The sequence below is a fragment of the Typopeltis vanoorti genome, chromosome 22, assembly GCF_054136105.1.
Source record: "Typopeltis vanoorti isolate ZY-2024b chromosome 22, IOZ_Tvanoo_1.0, whole genome shotgun sequence".
Classification (NCBI taxonomy): Eukaryota; Metazoa; Arthropoda; class Arachnida; order Uropygi; family Thelyphonidae; genus Typopeltis; species Typopeltis vanoorti.
The window spans coordinates 7,091,194-7,111,880 of record NC_143570.1 but is presented as its reverse complement, the minus strand read 5'-3'; the positions used below and the strand labels follow the sequence as shown (position 1 = coordinate 7,111,880).

The 20,687-nt window shown below is 34.9% G+C and overlaps 1 protein-coding gene across 1 annotated transcript in view; it reads right to left on the bottom strand.

The window, feature by feature from the left end:
• Positions 1-20,687, bottom strand: part of Sse (extra spindle pole bodies like 1, separase) — a 505,458-nt gene that overhangs the window by 17,076 nt on the left and 467,695 nt on the right. The window contains exons 23-24 of the mRNA XM_090412041.1: positions 7,624-7,707; positions 4,343-4,510 (exon numbers count right to left, since the gene is read on the bottom strand). Coding sequence (XP_090268167.1) covers positions 4,343-4,510; positions 7,624-7,707 — 252 coding nt within the window. The remainder of the gene's footprint in view (positions 1-4,342; positions 4,511-7,623; positions 7,708-20,687) is intronic.

The following is a 20,687-nucleotide window of genomic DNA, read 5'->3' as shown; positions in this document are numbered from 1 at the left end:
TCTGTGGGACCGTAGGCACAAATAAGTCTCATTATCCAGTTCCCCATTCTGATATTTGCATACATCTCTACTTGAGACTGCCTGCCATTGAAGATTAGCCTCGTATTTAGTGTTGAATACTATGGCTACTCCTTCTTTTCCTTGATTGTCATTGCCTGAATATAACATTGCATATTTATTGTTCAGAAAGATCTCACCAGTTTTTGTATTTTTTTATTTCAGTCACCCCTATTATGTCAATCTGGTGGTACTTATCTAATTCCTCAGTTAGCTCCATTTCTTTGCCATTCAGGCTTTATTTGGTCTGAATCTAGCACGTTCTTTTCCAAACTTCCCTTCAACAATATTTCTTATGCATTTCTCTGTATGCTTGCATCAATATTGCCAAGAACATTCAGTAGGGAAATACCTTCATGAATTCTCATATTCAGTTTTATTTCCCTTTTTTACAGATGAGTACTATGAGAGATCTATCCAACCAATCAATCATCTGGAATTTGACCCTTTAACTCACCAACCGACCATGATGCCTATAGACGTCCAGCTAAATCTGGATAAGATTCTGTAACACCCGTTGAATAACATGGATAAGAAGTGCAATTTGGTCTCACTATTTCATCCATCTTTGGCAGGGAGGTTAACCAGGCCTTCTGAATTATGGAGTGTAACCACCATAAAATGTTTATATCTCCATATTTAAGAATTTCTTGTTGAATATCATCTACTCCAGCTGCCTTTCCACATTTCAGGATTTTGATGGCTTTCTCTAAATTCAAGTATAGTGGATTCTAGTTAATTGGGCCACATTGGGAATAGCATGATTTGCCCCAATTATAGTAGCAAACAAATTAATTAGAACAATACGAATTTTCATCAAGTTTTTGGTTTTAGTTTGAAATTTGTTTCAGTTTATAATAATTTTGGTTTTAGTTCACTAATTTGGTTGAGTGCTATGTGTTTTAACCATCTCTACAATGTTTATTAATGTGTTGCAACACATTTATAATTAATGGCTATAACAAAAATACTATTAATAAAGTTCTTCAAAAAACGTCATCAAAAAAGAATTTAGATTACAAGTAAAACCCTAGCCATCCCATACATTAAAGGGTTATCAGAAAAAAATCAACAGAATCCTACACCATTATAATCTCAATGCCTCCTTTAAACCACCTATAAAATTAAAAAACATATTTAACTCCTCTAAGGATCCTCTCCTCCCAATGGCACATCCTGGAGTTTATTGAATCTACTGCAATAAACTTACCTGTAACTTACCTTATATTGGTGAAACTGGACGTACAATCGCTATATGTAAAAAAGAACACAAAAGACACATTAAATATAACAATTTTGGTGAAGCAGGCCTCTCAGATCATGCTCTCAACACCCTACACCAAACTGATTGGAAAAGTACCCGCTCTTTACACCATACAAAAACCTGGTATGAAAGAAAATTTAAAGAAACCCTGCGATATTCTGATTAACCACCCTAATATCAACAATAATGGTAGCATGAAAATTCCAAGAATCTGGATGGCACATATTCAGCCTACTTAATACTTACTATCTAGCAGCATGCTTTAGGACTTTAAGCAATTGTTGGAAACTATTCCATACCAATTGGTTGAAATTTATATGTATAATCATGTTTTTTAATATATATATAAACATGTTGCTCTCCCCAGCCCTATGTAATTTTGTAACCAATAGATAATAATAATAGGACTCTAGCATTGATGTAGTAAGTTTTTTTTTTTTTTTTTTTTTTTAACCAGAAGTGAGGCCAATAATTGTTGTAACGGTTGGTCAGTAACTTTAGCAAACCATGTAGATTGTAGTGCCGCTTGTTTCTCTGTATATAGTGTATATGCTCCAGAAGATGACCTTGATATGAAGGTCGAAACGTCGAGTGTCGATTTTGGTTTATATTAAACTAAAGTTTTACTCAAACACGGTAGTTTTCTCCATAATTTTCAAAAATGTAACTAAACCATACTATATTGACATCAGAGTGTTTTGCATTATAGGAGATAATGAGATAGGAGTGTTGGTGGCTTGCTCCACCTTTGCAACGAGTTGCCCTGATGTTGTACCACCTTTCCCCAGTCCTGAAGATACTTTCAGGCGCAAACTTTGTTTGCTCACACTTGGATAAAGGATTAAACTAATTTTATTATATGTCAGATCAGCTGAAAGCTCTGCAGGGTTAAAGGCGTGTTAATCAAAACTCTTGCTGAGTATATCAAGCGATTGCTGCGTTAAGCAAGGGATACCTGTATATATAAAATAAAAACAGAAAAGATCTTTTTCTCACAGGATGGTTAGAGTACAACTTTTGTGAGTGTTCTTTCATTCAATATTTTCACCCTCTTAGTAATTTATTTAAAATTTGACTAAGGAAATGAATTAAGCAAACTAAATCTGTGCATTTGTGTCCCATTTTCATCCTTTTAATTGACTAGCAAACTTTCTAAACCAAAATGCTGAGATTTGTTTTGTAGGCTGATACACTACTGATTTTTTGTCAAAATTAATTCAGCCTAATGAATTCTCATAATTTATAATAAGCACAGTTAATTTTTATTATCGACAATTATGTTATGTGACAGAATTATATAATTAATTGTTGCTATAATATATTATGTTTCATGATTATATTCATAGTGTACCATTACTAATTCAAACAGGCTGGAAATAATTTTCAAAGCAAATATGAAACTAGACGTTTAATTTATTAGATATACAGTAAACACTCGATTTAACAGACAAAATTTCTGGTTTGTATGTCACGTGAAAATTAACATCCTGTTAATTTTAAAATGCTTTTAACCAAGATTTGCTTATAATTCAATCAAGAGGTTATTTTTTGTTATTAATTTTCTGTTATTTTTAACAAATTTTGGCCAATACTCCATCATATGTTGGAAAAACACTGTAGTAATTTAGCTGAATTAAATGAGTCATCGCTCATAAAACATGTTCGGCAAATGATTAGGATGTGATCACACTGTAATTGGTTCTTATGTCGCATGCCGTGACTTTCTGCAGCAGTTTTATTACACATATTATTGTAATTTTAGGGAGTTAATTATAAAAAAACTGCAGAATTCAAAAGTTCACAAAAAACGATAGTTTTTTCAAAGCAGGATTACCTAAACCAAGTGCCTCAACATCGAACATTAACTTCACATTAACTTATCTAAAAGTGTGAAAATTGTGGGAAATATTTTTTTTTGTTATTACAGTGCAAATATAGATAAAATTGCAGTATAATGATATTTTTATTTTAAAAAATTTGCGATTTAATGGACACCCCTTAGCCCCTATTAGTCTGTTAAATCGAGGGTTTACTGTAAATGGAATACATCATACAGACCGAAACAAATATTTCTTAAAATAAAAACTTGACACACATCTATATAGAATATACAAGGAGAATATGTGGGCTATGTAATACATATACAATAGCTTCAATTAGCATTGCAGTTACCCCAATAATATTTTTTTATTTTTTTTTTTTCTCAAATCACTCTCTGTTATCTGGAAATTGGCTTATAATTTATTTTTCAGTAAATTGTTTTCATTCAGTGATGTAGTATTGATGAATGTAGGTTTTTCAATGACTTGCTGATCGATAAATTGTTTTTTTCAGATAAATCTTGTTCATTGAACTGTTTTTTAAGTGTTTATTTATTTAATTGTTTTTTCAGTAAATTGCCTTTTGGTGAATTGTTGTTTGATGAATTATTTTGGTGAATTATGCATACTGGTACCATGTATACCTACCCTGAGGGCACATGTATCAGGGATTTCGTGATGCTTATTTTTTGCAAATTTAAGTGCTTAATACAAATAAAGGATATTAATTTTTTCATTGTACATATATAGAATATGAGTTGAATAAAAGTAAATTATCATGAAAGACTGATTTGAGACGGATTAAAACATGAATTTATGAATAAAATACTTGACAAATACTTTGCAATGACAAAAGATATCCACATTGTATAGAGTGAGAAATTTTATAGAGCAGTCAATTTATCCTCATGCAACAGTTCAACATTCCCATGTGCCTATACTAATTATAATTTTAGCCTCGATCAGCATCCAGCTGTTTCTTAGGAAATGAACTCTTGCTGCCATCAGTGCTGTTTTGTTTTTAGAATACAGATATATATAATGGAAGCAATAAGAGAAATAATAATAATAATACAAATGGTCCAAAAGGAACAACAATTTGACCAATTTAAAACTGATGGATCAGTTTATATTACATCTTTCAACTCTTTGGCTCTTTACAAATAAAAATTTACAGAATTTAATAAAAAATGAAACTCACCTTCCTCCCAACCAGTACTGATGTATGAATCCTGTTGGTTCTAATCGTTTGCCTAGAACTTTTAACCGACCACTGCTACAGCCCATAAGAACAGGGACGGAATGACAATTTACGCAATCGACAGACTGTCCAGATAAATATATACGGCCTGTTCCATGTCCACAGTATCTGTTAACACATGTGAAGTAACATAAAATTTGGATTTTATTATCAAGAAAACAGTAGAAACTATTGAAGTGAAGCTTACGAAGGTAAGTGATATGTTAAAATAACTGATATTTTTTCTAGAGAATATTATCAAGTTCTACAACTTAAGTTAAAAAAAATACTATGAATGTTTGAATAACAGCTTGACTTTTCTTCACAATTTCTATCCTATGTGGCCTCCAATCTGAACTATATTAGTTACATAACATTAGATCTTATACCTATCGACACAACCACCTTCCCACTGTTTAGTAGTAGTCATGGCAGAGATGCAATGATCATGGTTACTGTCTTTTATTCCAAATGCTTAAAAAAATAGCTTTTTCTCGAAGTGAATTGCATCCACAAAACTTATCATACATTAGTACTGTGGGTGACTTAGATGGTTAGATAACCTGGTCTCCTTAGAGACTAACATGAAACTTTTCAATCCACCTGCAGGCCTATAATAAGCAAGGTGGTTGCAAACCAGGGTGATGTAATTTGTCCAACTGCATATATTCACTTTTCAGCATGATTTATTTTTATTTTTGAGTTTCAGAAAGATGATTCTCATATTCACAGTATAAAAATTAGGATTGTATGTATTCCTTTGCAACTGACTCTCCAGATTGTTTAACTCATTTTTTTTTTATACAGGCACTCCCTCCCCCTCACTTATTTGCCAGGTTAGTGACCAGAGCACTGGCAAAAAATGAAACCTAGCCTTTATTTAGCTTGCAAATGCATTTTGGCTATCAAAACATGTAAATAATGCAGTATATATCACTTGTGAATGCATGTGAAAGCTAAATAACACATTGGGATATAAAAAAAGTCCAGTAAAATGAACAAAAGCTTATCTTTAAATCTTCTGATTCTTGCATGTATTTGAATGATGGTGATTTATTGAAGAAAGTTGGAATAAAATAGTGTACCTCATCATCATCATCGGAAACTTCAAACAATCTTATTCTTTTTGGAGAGGGGGACTTTAATAGAGATCTTATAGGGGTTGATATTGCTACCGATGCTGACAGCTCTGAACCTGAAGGGTTAGGGTTAACTATCGATGGTTGTGGAGGTGGCTTTTGAATTAGGGAAGCAATGAAGTTTGCTGCACTGACGTCCTTCTGCTTTCTCAAAAAAGTTCTCTGTGACAGATGATTTAGTTTTGTAGGCCTCTATTTATTTTTGCACTTCTTTCGAAATTGTGATCGATCCTTTCTAAAATGCAATTGCGTCCTGTATTTTGGCAATTTCTTCTAATTCTTGCAGTAATGCCTGTGCTTAGAGGAATGTTGTCGCTGATTTGGTTTTGAATCCAGACATTTAAAAGTTTTTCCATACAGCAATTTGACTGTCTCACTTTCTAATGACTTCAATATGCTTTAGTACCCTGTAGTGTTTTGAATTTCCTCTAACATTTTGGCTTTATTCTTAACAATTGTACCAACTGTTCTATGAGGTACACCTACCTTGAGACTTATGATAGTTATGCACATGCTTTCCTCACTGAGTTTAATTAGGTCTAGCTTTTCTTGCACATTGAAAAGCTTATGGATTCTTTTAGCTTTATCAATACATTTAGGTGCCCATTATAATCACAAATATAAGAGGCATACCATGCACAACTTTTATAAACATACTAAATGCAAGTTGATCGAGAGAAGAAGCATGTGGAAGGTTGGTGAAATATGCCAAAACAGTGAACCACATAGTGAGTATAAGATTTGTGGTTATATTTGAAAGGGACAAAAGAGTGGAATGTTGAAAAGCAGGGGACTACTGTATTTATTATTATTTTTTAATGTTGTTTTATTAAAGCTATCATCTGAATAGAATTTCTTCATTGATTTTGGGAATCCTGCACACTCTACTAAACTTTGAATATAGATGACACTTCCTTAAGGAAGTGTCACCAGTGAACCACGTGGTGACCACTATCTGGTAAGCAATAAGTACATGCAGAAGTGCTGGTATTGTGTTAGGGGTTTCGTAGGCACTCTACCAGCAATGCCTGCACTGTCTCCAGACCACGTGGAAAAAGACAGCATTGCATTTTCTGGATGCCTACAGGTTACAATGAACAGCAAGCACAATGACAGGGTGACTGAGGTCTGGAGAACAGAAAAATAAAAAATACAGAAAAAGTAGAGTGAAAAATGAGAAAAGAGGAAGAATGAAAAGGACGAGCACTATTATTGTGGAGTTGCCTCCTTCACAAAAAGAGAGAGAGAATTTCTTATTATCAATCTTTTTATGTGAGTTTCACTACAAGAGGCTATTCGCCTATAGTACATTAATTAGGCTTAGTACCATGAGATAGGTGGGCTCTGTTAGATAATCAGCAATTATACTCTAGAGCAAGGATGGCCAATCTATGGTGCATGCACCAAAAGTGATGCATTAGATGATTAGAAGTGGTGCATTGGACCACAATGATGATAATAAAAAAAAGCCTATTTATGCAAAATGTATTAATCAGAAACCGATTTGTAGGAGAAAAAAAAAAAAAAAAAAAAAAAAGAGCTAAAATTTAGTAATTACTTTTAGTGATGTTATTGTTGCATGCACATCTTTTGCACATTCACTTGTTTGATCCTGAGGCACCAACAAGCAACAGCGGTGTGTTGCAGATTTTTGTCTGTTAGTTTACAATTAATACTCGTGTATTACGGAGTTGTGCTTTTGTTCATCCTTTGTAACCATTTGCAGTTTTGTACTTTATGTATTAAACAGTAACATTTACTGGTCACAAAACCAGTATATTATCCTGGTTAACTGTGTACATTCTTTGAATAGTTTATCTTTGTTTTGCAGGAGTAAAAACCAAAGTGTTCTCACTTCCATATCAGACTAACCAACTAATCATTCAAAAATCTTCATAATAGTTCTTTGCATCCTAGATTTGAATTTGAAGCAGGTTTTTTTGATCCAAGCAGAAATGTCATGCCATCCTACAACTATGCTTAGAGGTGCCTTTTGTAAATGTGAATATTTATGAAGAGATATTTCAAATGTGAAAATTAATGGCAATCAAAATTATACCTAAATAAATGTTTTCAAAAAATAGTACCGAAATAAAAACTTACAAAAATAAATCATGACTAGTCAATGCAGAAATAAATTCTTCAGGGGTTGGAGGACGTCCAATTACTCCTTTCCATCCTCTTTGTCTAAATAGAAAGAATTTTATTTTTCATTAAAATGTGTACACAATGTTGAACTTCAGTAATTCAATTTCTTATAAGAAGATAAAGTGACTAGCAGTTATTAAAGAAAGATTGAACAAGATACAATTATTATTTGACAGTTGTTTGCTAAATATGTTTTTATTAAACATCAAATGAAATTTAACCTGGGTTAGTATTCAGGAATTCATGCTATTAATTATTTTTTTAGGGGTTGTTCTAGATCATGTGTATAGAATAATTTAATAACAATAGGCCTGTTAGGGGGTGCTTAAGGGTCAAAGCTGTATAACTGAGAGGAGACCTCCACATAGCCTTTCAAGGAATGCGGAGAACCGACCAAGGCTTCTGACCTAATGTCCAATCCTCACCTTCTCGTGGTGCACCCTGTTGGGTATCTACTTTGATACTGAATGAACGAGGATGGGCTGGCAATTTGGGATTTAGCCGACCGAATTGTATTCTTATTGGTTAAACCAAAATAACAAATGATGGTACAACATGACAAAATTTCATGCCGGCTGGGGCGTCGCCCGGTTAAACAAGGCCCCCGTTGTTTTCGCCAGGGAACCAGGGCGAACAGCGAAAAGTCAGCTACTGGAACAAATCTGAAAACAAACCCCAACTCAACATCACCAGAGTTAAAGATTGGTACTATCAACGTAAGAAGCCTGAATGGCAAAGAAATGGAGCTAGCTGAGGAATTAGATAAGCACCAGATCGACATAATAGGGGTGACTGAAACAAAAAAGACCAAAACTGGTGAGATCTTTCTGAGCAATAAATACAAAATGTTATATTCAGGCAATGACAATCAAAGAAAAGAAGGAGTAGCCATAGTATTCAACACAAAATACGAGGCTAATCTTCTTGAATGGCAGTCAATCTCAAGTAGAGTAATGTGGGCAAATATGAGAATGGGGAACTGGACAATGAGACTTATTTGTGCCTATGGTCCCACAGAAGGTTCTACTAAGGTAGAAGTGGAGGAATTTTTTGAGGCTTTAGAAAAAGCAACTGACACAATGAAAAAGGAAAAGTTGGTCCTTGTTGGGGATCTAAATAGCAGAGTAGGAAATGATTGTGAGACATACAAAAATACTTTGGGAAAATTTGGAGAAAAGAGCAAAGCTAATAATAATGGCAAATATCTGTTGGATTTCTGCTCAGGACATGGACTGGTTATTACTAACACCATGTTCCAACATAAAAATGTGCACAAATTCACATGGAGAGAAGAGGCTAGGAATAAGAAAAGTCTCATTGACTATGTTATAGTGATGTTTTCTCCCTGGTGCAGGACACCAGAGTGTACACAGGATTTGAAATTGGAAGTGATCACGATTTAGTCTCGAGCAGGATAAAATTGAATTTCATATTGAAAAGAATAACATGTAAGAAAGTTTTAAAGCGAATAAAAGTTGAGCAGCTCTCAGATGTGAACTGTAGACTAAAATACAGAAAGATTATTGAAAAGAAAATGAAAGAGTTTGAGAACAGAAATCAAACCTTGTAGATTCAGTGGCAAACTCTGAAGAAAACATTGATTGATTCTGCCAAGGAGGCATTTGGTGAGGTTGTGTGCAAGGATAAAAAAATCAGAACTCCCTGGTGGACACAGGAAGTTAAAGAGGCAGTGAAGGAAAAGAAGAAGGCATATCAAAAGTTCCTGGCAAATAAGTCAGCTTTTACTCTTACAGAATACAGAGACAAATGTAAGAAAGCTAAACAGTGTGTAAAACTAGCGAAACAAAAGTCATGGGAGGACTTCGGCAAGAATATAGAAAATAAATATCAAGAAGGTGGCAAAATATTCTGGAGGTTGTTGAAGAAGCTTAGGAATGGAGGAAAGAGTGCTGTAAAAGATGATAAAGGTGACATGAAAATGAAAACGGTAGAAAAAAGATATCCTTGAAGTATGGAGTAATTACTTTGAAAAACTGCTAAATGAAACAAATGACAGCAGAGTGATAAAAAACACTGACCAGGCATGCAGTCAGGAATACATATCCATACTTGAAGTAGAAAAAGCCACCAAAGGCTTGAAATGTGGAAAGGCAGCAGGAGTAGATGATATTCGACCAGAAATGCTGAAGTATGGTGGTATTAAAGTCTTAAAGTGGCTGCACTGCATAGTTCAGAAAGCCTGGACAGAGGGACGAATTCCCGATGATTGGAGTAGAGCTCTCATAGTACCCATATATAAAAAGGGAAATAAAACTGAATGTGAGAATTACAGAGGTATTTCCCTACTGAGTGTTTCTGGCAAGATCTATGCAAGTATACTTGAGAAATGGTTGAGAAGAATTGTGGAAGAAAAGCTTGGTGAAGAACAAGCTAGATTCAGGCCAAATAGAGGCTATCAGGATCAGATCTTCACTTTACAACAAATAGTCGAGAAAGCATGGGAATATAACAAAGATCTGTATTTAAGTTTTGTCGATTTTGAAAAGGCATATGACAAGGTGCCAAGAGAGAAGCTATTCAATACGGTGCAGTTATATGGCGTCAATGGGGCATTATATCAAGCAATACTTTGTCTTTATTTGAGTTGTAAGTCAGCAGTTAGAATTGAAGGAAGTACAGGAAGATGGTTTAATGTTAAATCTGGTGTGAGACAAGGATGTACATTATCCCCCTCTGTTATTAATTATCTATATGGATCACATTATGAAGGAAAGTGGTATTAAACCTGATATCAAAATTGGAGATGTTAATGTCAGCTCTTTGCTTTATGTGGATGATGTTATACTTCTAAATAAATCCGCTACAAGTCTGCAAGATTCTCTGACTAAATTCAATTGCTGTTGTAATAGATATGGTATGAAGGTCAGCAATAAAAAGACAAAGACAATGAAAATAGGCAGAATCATTGAAAATGTCAACTGTGTTGTGAATGGAGAACCTGTAGAACAAGTAAAACATTTCAGCTACTTAGGCACGATTTTTACTGAAGATGGTAAATTAAATATAGAAATAGACAACAGAATCAGCAAAGCTGGTATGGTGGGAAGTCAATTGAATAAATTCATATGGAATAAGAGAGAAATTAGTCGGGACACTAAATTAGCTGTATACAAGGCAGTGTTCAAACCAGTTTTAACTTATGGATCTGAGAGCTGGGTCAGAAGTAAAACACTTGACCAAAGACTAGAGACCGCAGATATGAGAGTCCTGAGAAAGATTAGAGGCGACAGATGGCATCAATGGCAATATCATATTAAAAATGAGGATATTAGGAAAGAACTTGACATTGTCAGCATCCAGGAATACGTTAGCAGAGCTAATCTCAGGTGGTATGGTCACTTAAATAGAATGGGAGAGGAAAGATTAGCAAAACAAGTGTTCTCTGCCAGGTTGGCAGGAAAACGACCCAGAGGAAGAACAAGTATAGGTGGATTGATATGGTACAAAGTGCCTTAGACGATAGAAATATAAGATCTGATAATGTTGGAGTCTTGACAAGTAACAGACTGATTTGGAGGAAAATTGTAGATAGGAAGTTAGTAATGATATAATTTTTTCATGTAGTACTGTCATATCCTGTACACCCCTTGAGGGTACATGGCAGGAATTTGATGATGATGATAGGCCTGTTAGAAGTCTTGGGGAAAAGGCACTGACCTATTACAAATTAATATGCTCAGAGATCACTAATTAAGAACCGGCTTCATACCCTCAGTCATGGCAACATATATCTTAGTAGATTTAGTCAAAATTTTGCCAAAATGCCACTGTTAGTTATTAGGAATAAAAATAATGTGAATTTCATTCATTGCTGGAATCTAGGTTTTATTCAAAATGTTCATTTACTTTTTATATGATTTCACATTAATTATATTTTTATTAATTCGTACACATTTTTATTTTCCTCCATACCTAAAAAACTGTTTACACACACTGTATATTATGTCATCTTTTTTCATTTCTATGGGGAGGTACTATCTACACATTACTTTGATATCATTGTATACAATATTCGTTCAACATACAAATGATAAAAATTCAGAGAATGTTGGAGATCACTTGTTAATCAATGTAAACAACGATTTGAATTATAAAACTAATATCTCATAAAAAAGTGCCTGTAATACCTAGAAATTGTATCATGCCAGCAAGACTCATTTCCTTGTTATGATCAACAAAAGCAATAAAAACTGAGGTGATTTTAATTTCATAAAAAAAAGATTGGCTAACTCTTCAATTACAAAGGTCTAATTTAATATTCAGGGAAATCTTCAGATAGCAAACTAGATGGAATTCAATTGCTATACCAAACTACAAAATGTTCTGATTAAAGTCCTATAGGAACAATGCTCTTCTAAAGGAAATTCATTATATTCTAGTGATCTTTGAATGTTTGCTATAGTGAGTGTCAGTTGTATTATTTACCTTCACTTCTGCAGGAAAATGATGCAAGACTTTAGGAAACAATGAAGATCTGAATCAACTGAATCTGATCTTGCTAAAGGACTTTGTCAGGATTTTTTGGGTTTGTTATAACAAATGAATTTGTTATAATGGTGTGCTATAGTGAGAATGAACTATATCTTTAACAATGACTGCTTTTACTCGCTTTATAGCTCACAAAAGACATAATACTTTGAAGGATGCAAATTCAGTGTGCCACATGTACTACTGCTTATTTCATTTGTGACCTAAACTGTCAGAAATAGAAACATTTCTGGATGCTTAGTCTATGCATTTCAATGCACCTCTCAAGTAACTTCTGAATGGACAGAATAGAAATAATGGAACACTTTTGTTCTCCAAATGAAGATGCCAAGATTATGAACCTTTATGACTGACAGTTTTACTGAAATTTAAGAAATGCTTCATAGTATTTTTCAGCAAAAACACTATATACTAAGACAAACTAACTATGTAGATGGAATCTTTCAGTTATGTGAAAGCATCTGAACTCCCCCCCCCCCCCCAATTACTTTGTCCTCAACTCACCGAAAGGCATGTAACATGCAAAATACAGCCTATCCATGTTAATTGTCAATCCTGCCTTCTTTTTCACGAAAGAAAGCCTGTTAAATTCAATGAGTATTCATTCCCTTATAAAGGACACTTTTCTAGTGGGGGGGGGATGCTAACTAGATTTATTAGGTTGTTGTAAATCTTTTGTCATCCAACTGAAATACCACCATCACCTTGGTTAGCTATTGAAGTTCTAAAGTAACTAATGTATTTGGTCTCCAGAGCAGGCTTCCAATTTCCATCACTTCCTCTCTTTTCAATGTAGCATGAATGACATCCTTCAAGCATATGTGAAACATTCTGTAGGGATCCAAAATCTCTTCATTTCAAGGGTACTGTAGTAAAACAGCTGCACAGGCTGACTGCCAGACAGTACATGAGACCTAACTTGATCATATCAGATGGTTCACCCATCAGCTGTTGCATGATCTTGCTGTTATTGTTGCTTTTTTTTTTTTTTTTTTTTTTTGAGAGAGTTCCAAAAAAAAAAGTAAAAATATAGCCACTAGCAATTTGTGATAGTGAACATGTTATAATAGATTCTTGAAGATGACCTTAAGGTCAAAATGCACAATTTTTCTTAAAAAGTTTATTATCTCAAACTAGTTGACTCCAGCCCCATGAGGGACCAGAATGCATGATTTTCCCATTGGCACAGGTGGCAAGCCCCCACATCCAGCCTCACATCAAAATCACACCTAGCTCCTTAACCAAAATACTGGATAACTCACTCCACTCCTTGATGTTTTCTTAACCAGTTCTGTTCCCAGATATATCTCTCATCTCAGTAGTAAGCCCATGATCTCGTATGAGCTTTCCCTTCATTCAGCCATTCAAAACCTTGTGTTCTTAAACCCTACACTAGCACCAAATGTGATCTCCACTTCCATTCTTCCTTTCTATGGTCAAAATGCCTCCAGTCTCCAACTCTAAACACTTATTCTGAGTGAGTTACTGAAATTATCCTTGCTAAAATGAAGACCTTCATTCCTTATCTAACACATAGTTTAATAACAGATGTGGAAAGATAGTTTATGGTAAAAAATTTACCATTTGTGAGTGACTTGAGACAGAATTCCAGGCACATTTCTCAATACACACTAATTTAGCCACAACAAATAAAATCAACCATCAACAAATCCAAATCTGATTTTTTAAAGGACCAAATGAAGAAACCAGCTTCTCATAAAAAAAGGAGCTGTGAAGTACATCTTCACAGAACAATGAAGTACATCTTCTAGTCATTTGTGCTCTCTGTCCTTTCATTCAGATGGAACTATTGTGGCAACACATTTACTGGCATTCTTTAACCATGCAAGAAGCAGCACACCATAATGGCACCTGTGGTCTTTCACTAGAAAGACAACAGAATTGTAAATAATTCAGATATAAAAAAAATCTATCTTCTGATCTTGATCTCTCTCTGATAACTCTTGTACTCAAAATTAGTGCTCAGGAGCTAACACCCATCATTGCATATTCTCTCTCTACATCAGTTATCTTTCTACACACTTTTATGCTCAATCAACACTATTACATAATAAGGAAACAAGTCTGTGTTCAGTTCAGTCCATTCCAAAAATGGAAGCAAAATTCTGCCAGTCAACTACTGACCCATTATCCACACCTCAGGCCTTTCTACAAGAATGGAGAACATTAATGATTACTGTCTTCACTACCTGGAGACTCTCCAGTTAATGAATAGTTACTAATATGAATTCCACTACTGTAGATCCACATCAGATCTCTTAGCCTACATCAGTTACCTCTGGACACACCATGGAAAGGTTTGGAGAAACGTGTATAGTTAGTTGCTTTTGACATTTCCATAGCATTTGACTGGGTCTGTACTGAGGCTTGATCAGTAAATTGCAATCCTTTAATTTATCATTCACTTTATAATTGTCAGTTTCAATCACTCTATCATGGTAAGTGGCTTCCTTTCTTTCAACTTTCCCACCAATGCAGTAGCACCATAGTGCTCTGTTTTTTTCCACCTATCCTCTTAATTCTATACATAAATGACCATCTCTCTCTCTGATAACTATCTATAGCTTTGCTAATAACAGTATATTCCATTATTCCCACTCATTTGACAAATCTTGCCATGCTCAAAGATCCCAAACTTCAAGAAACACAGATATTCATGATATTCTTTGGAGTTAAGATAATGTCATCACTTTCACTGCTACCAAAACAATGTCTGCCTTTTTTAAAGCAAAAAAGGATCTTAATTCAGTGTGTCCTTTACTCTTGATAATACACAGATTAATGGACGGAATCAGATCCTTCTTCTCAAGGCTGATATGATACAATTGTGATTTGTATAGTGTTAGTAAATACCCAGGGGGGCTGAAACATGTCATTGAAAGGGATGGCAAGTTTTTTAGGGGCTGAGGTTTATGTATGTATTTATGCCAGGAAAGACTAGCAGTCTTTCCTGGCATAAATACATACATAAACCTCAGCATAAATAAATACATATGCCAGGAAATAAATAAATACATATGCCATTTCCTGGCATAAATACATACATAAACCTCAGCCCCTAAAAAACTTGCCATCCCTTTCAATGACATGTTTCAGCCCCCCTGGGTATTTACTAACACTATACAAATCACAATTGTGCCAGCCTTAGCATACAGTTCTCATTTGAGGTTTTAGGGAGGTCCTCATGCTAAGGACCTCCCTAAAATTATTGATGCTGTACAGAGGAAGGCAGTTCAACTAATTCTTCCTCTTAGAAATTCACTTCAGCCACTGTCTTATAGCTTGTTTCAGCCTTATGTCTCTTTTACATGAACTCCAATAAGTCTGTTAAAGCATAAGCAACAGCTGTTTTATGTCCCACTTCAAAGTCGGACATAAAACAGCTGCTGCTTTGTCTTTTCCTTCAGATCTGGATTATGTGAGAAATAAAAAAATAATGAAAATGTATTATAGGCTTACAACCTTCCATAAGGGGGGGGGGGGTATTTCTCTCTCTCATGCATGCACACACACACACATGCACGGAGAGAGAGAAAAACCAGAATTAATTTTTTCATTCTGTAATATGATACACGCAATTCATGTACCATCTACGAGCCCTGTTGTTGGTAAGCCTGATATCTTTTTTTCATATCAACTGGACGAAGTATTAAACTTTCAATCCTTAAGATAGCTATAGACTCCAAGCTTTTTTAATAGGAAGGTTATGATTTAGGTTACCAACTGCATGCACATATCACTTACCCTTTAAATATTGCAGTTGCTTTCCTCGCTACACACAAACAAATAAGAACACTCCTTCATAACTTATTTTAATGGTATTAACACCAGATGAACTATTTCATAAAAAAATATGTTTATTAACTGGCTTATATTTATATTTCACTGAATTTCAAATCAGCATCTTCAGACTTCAGAGCACAAAGCAGCATGAAAACACGACAATGAGTAAGCGAACCAATTCTAATTGTAACGGACAAAAATCTGAAGTCCTAATTTGGTGCCTTCTAATGGTGTAAAAAAAAAAGAAGTATTATAGCCAAGTAGGAGTCTATCTTAAGATAACAAAAATTTCCCAAATTTTTGGCAAATTAATGCAGCCATATTTGTTCAGTTTAGGAGAATTCTTCATAGCCATGGCTGAACTCTAAAAATAATCTTTCTGATCTGTAACAACTTCTAAATAGCACATTAGCTTTCTTCCATCTAATCCTATGTGAAAGGGGTGTCCAAAGCATGGTCTGCCAGTCCTGAATTGCCATAACAACGTTAGTAAATGTATTTATGTTCTCCAAGGCAGATGTTAACAGATCTTCCTGTCTGCCCATAGCAGGAAAAATTAGGACTTTAGATATTTTGTTACAATTTGAATTGGTTCACTTACTCACTGTCGCATATACATACTGTTTTGTGCTCTGAAGATGCTGATTTGAAATTGAGTGAAATATAAGCCAGTTAATAAACATCATTTTTTATAAAATAGTTCATCTGGTGTTGTTAATATTGTTAAATTAAGTTATCAATAATGTTCAACACCTAAGCTTACTTTTAATTTTTTAGGAAATGACAACATAAACTATATTATTAATTATAAAAACTTTAATTAATAACTACCTATATTTTGGCAATGTTACATTGCCGTCTTTAGGGATCACAAAATAATGATATGTGCACACAGGCACTAACAGTAAGCAAATGAGGCTGAAGAAAGGCAACTGAAATCAGTCCTAGAGTCCTAAAGGCACCCCCTTAGTGCTGAATTGGGTTGTCTTGGCCATTGGGCTGATGTTCTTAAAATGCAATCTTCCCAAATTTGTTGAGGTTTGGGAAGTTTTTCAGAGCTGAGGCTGATTCAAGGAATAATCTTTCATACTTGTACTTGCTGCAGTATAATAAAGTGGCCTTATTCCAGCGTATTCTGTGGTGGGTGTCCAATGCATGGTCAGCAAGTCCTGAGTGGCTGTATTGGTGAAACCGGATGTAGTCCTTGTGTTAAGATATCCTGATATTGGCTGTCCTGCCTATCTGGCTGTAGTAGGACAGTTTGCAACTGCAAGGAACTAGGAATACTCCAGGTAGGTCTAGGGGAAGTGGTTGGTCTTTGGTGGAGTGGATAAGAGATACCAATTTCTTATGTGGTTTGTAACTAGTTGTGAGGTCATATTTATGAGTAGTTTTAGTTATGAGTGAAAAGAATGAGAGGAAAAAACACAAGATAAACAGCAAAATGGCAGGAGTCAGGATGGACAGAGAGACAATGTATGTGAAGAGTGGATGGTGGATACAGGAGTGGATGTGTGTGTGTAACAAGAAAATATTTGGATGACCAGGGATGCAGGGGAAATCAGCAAGTCTGAGGAAAAGTGCAAGATCAGTGATGACAGAGAAAAGTGGCGTAGGTATGGATGAGTCATAACTGAGAAATGGAGTTAATGAGGCTTGCTACAGAACCATAAATAAGCTAGTATATATCTACAAATGCCAGGAGTATTCAAAATAAAGGAAATGAAACTGTAGTATTAATAGAGTATATTTGTCCAAAATTTGTTGGAATAAGTAAGACATTGTTGGATGAGAATGTCATTCTGAAAGGAACAGAAATGGATGGATATGATGTTTTCTGTGAGGATAGACAAGGCAGAAGAGAAGAAGGAATGCTGTTGATGGTAGCAGAGAACATCCCCATCTAAGGTGAAAATGAAAGGCACAAGCAGTGGCAGTGGTTTTGAAGCAGTATGGCATGAGGCAGAAATGAAATAGAATGGTGTTGCTATAAACCTGGTAACATATATGAGGAGATGTATAGGCAAATCGGTCTACCTAATAAGAAAATGATGATCATTCTGGGTAATTTTAATTATGAATGGAATGAAGAGACAGTGTCTAGAACTAAAAAAAATAAATTTCTTGTTTTTAACCAAATCAAAAAATTAGAATAATCAAAGAAAATGTGTTGAATGATTTGCAATTCTAATTTATTTCACAGAAAATAATTATTACCAAATAGTAGACATGTTAAATGAGCTAAATCACAAAGATATTTCATCCTTGTGAAAGTAACATCATGCAAAATTTGAGAGCAGTGGAGAGGGAGGGAGGGGGAGCTACTCAGGGTGAGTGAGCAGGAGATATATGGAGAATTAAGTATACTTGATGCCAGTAAGACTGCAGGAACTTGATGGTATATCACTATGTGTCTTGAGGGAATGTTCCAGTAAGTTAACAGCTTTAACTTATCTCTTTAACGTAAGTCTTAGATTTGTTCAACTTCCAAAGAAGTGGAAAGAGGACAAAATTGTGCTACTTCTTTAAAGGGGAGTGATAAGACTAAGGCCTTAAACAGATAAGACTAAGGCCAATCTGTTTGAATGGAATTGTGGTAAAGGTGTTAGAGAGGCTAGTGAGGATGAGGATTGGGTTGACAACGGTAACATTCTGTTTGATGGACAGTATAGGCTTGAAAAAGGAAGATCATGTTTTAGCAATTTACTTACTATAACAAGGTGACAAGAGCAGTGGACAAAGGGGATGTGCATACATGGAAAATCTCTTAGATCTCGGATCTCTTAGCCTACATCAGTTACCTCTGGACACACCATGGAAAAGTTTGGAGAAACGTGTATAGTTAGTTGCTTTTGTATCTTTAGATTTTGCTAAAGCCTTGATAGACTGCCATATGACAAGCTGGTAATGAAACTAGAACAGATGGGGTTGTTGGATAGTACATTAGTGCAGTGGATCGCGGAGATTGTCTGTCTGATAGATATCAGTAAGTTGTGTATGGGGGGGGGAAGCAATATCCCAGAAGAGGAAAGTCACTAGTGTTGTGCCCAAAGGGTCTATTTTGGTCAATACTGTTTAATTTGTATATAAATGTTATTGGGAAGGGCTTGAATGGTGATATACAGCTATTTGCAGATGCAAAGTTGTTAAGACTGAATGATATAATCACGTAATCACAAGAAAGATATTTATTTAACCAAATATTTCGGTCTGGAAATAGCAGACCATCGTCAGTGGTATTACAAGAACAGTTTAAAAAATACAAGCTAGAATACTAACAATAGATCATTAAAATTAGAACACGCCGCGTGATGTTATATCACTAAGTATGAAATGGAATATTTTGAAGTAGAAAATCTACAGAAAGAACTTTCTACTATCCAACAACACAAGAAACTCACTGGCTTTTCTGAAAAAAGTACTCAACGTCGTTTCAATTCTTATAATCCTCCACAAAACAACAAAGTTTCAACACGTCGAGTGCCTATTCCTTATATCTCCGGTATTTCAGAACCTATCGCAAGAATTTTAAAGAAATATGATTTAACAACTACGTATTCACCTAATAACAAATTGTCTTCTCATTTTCCTTCTCCTAAAGACAAATGCTCAACTTTATCTCTTCCTGGAGTGTATCAAATTCCTTGCAACTGTGATCTCTCCTATTTTGGACAGACTGGATGTTCTCATGAAAAAAGAATCCAAGAACATCAATCATCCATTCTTCACAACAAACCTGAAAAGTCTGGATTGGCTCAACACGGGATTGAAACTGACCACAGCATCCTTTGGTCCAAGATTCGCCTCTTATATAGATCCCGTTATAGGTTCGAACATTTGCTCAAGGAACGCGTGGAGGCCTTGCTCCATCGCCCCAACCTGAATCGTAATGACTGTATATCTATATCAAAAATCTGGGAAAGTCTAATCAAGATTACTCATTAATTTTTTTTTTTTTTAAAAATAGCCAATTCAATCATGTTTCTACTTCAAAATATTCCGTTTCATACTTAGTGATATAACATCACGCAGCGTGTTCTAATTTTAACAATCTATTGTTAGTATTTTAGCTTGTATTTTTTAAACTGTTCTTGTAATACCACTGACGATGGTCTGCTATTTCCAGACCGAAATATTTGGTTAAATAAATATCTTTCTTGTGATTACGTGATTATATCATTCAGTCTTATGTTGCAAGTATCCTTGAAACAACAAAGTTGTTAAGAATTATGAGGAGTAGAATGGATGTTGTAGCCTTGCAAATGGACTTGAATAGACTTTCTGAATGGGTAAATGAAAGCAGTCCCCAGTTCAACAAGCAAAGTGTAAGATTTTAAAGTTTGGGATTCTAAGTAGGATGCTGAGTATATGATTGGTGGGGGGGGGATATCTCAGAGAGGGTGGAGAAGATGAGGTATCTGGTAATGTTGGTGGATAAGGACCTGAAAATTTTAGGAATATTTTGCTAAAATTGTGAGGCATCACAGTACATTATGGCATGATGTAGAGAACATCGACATGAAGGATGTTATGATCCCACTGTATAAGGCTATGATCAGACCACATATAGATTACTATAAACAGATATAGTCACCTGGTTTACAAAAGGATGAAGATATGAATGACTAAGGTGGTTTCTGGTCTCTGGAATGTTGAGTATGAAAAATGAAAATAGACTGAGGGAATGAAAATTGCAGTCAAGTGGA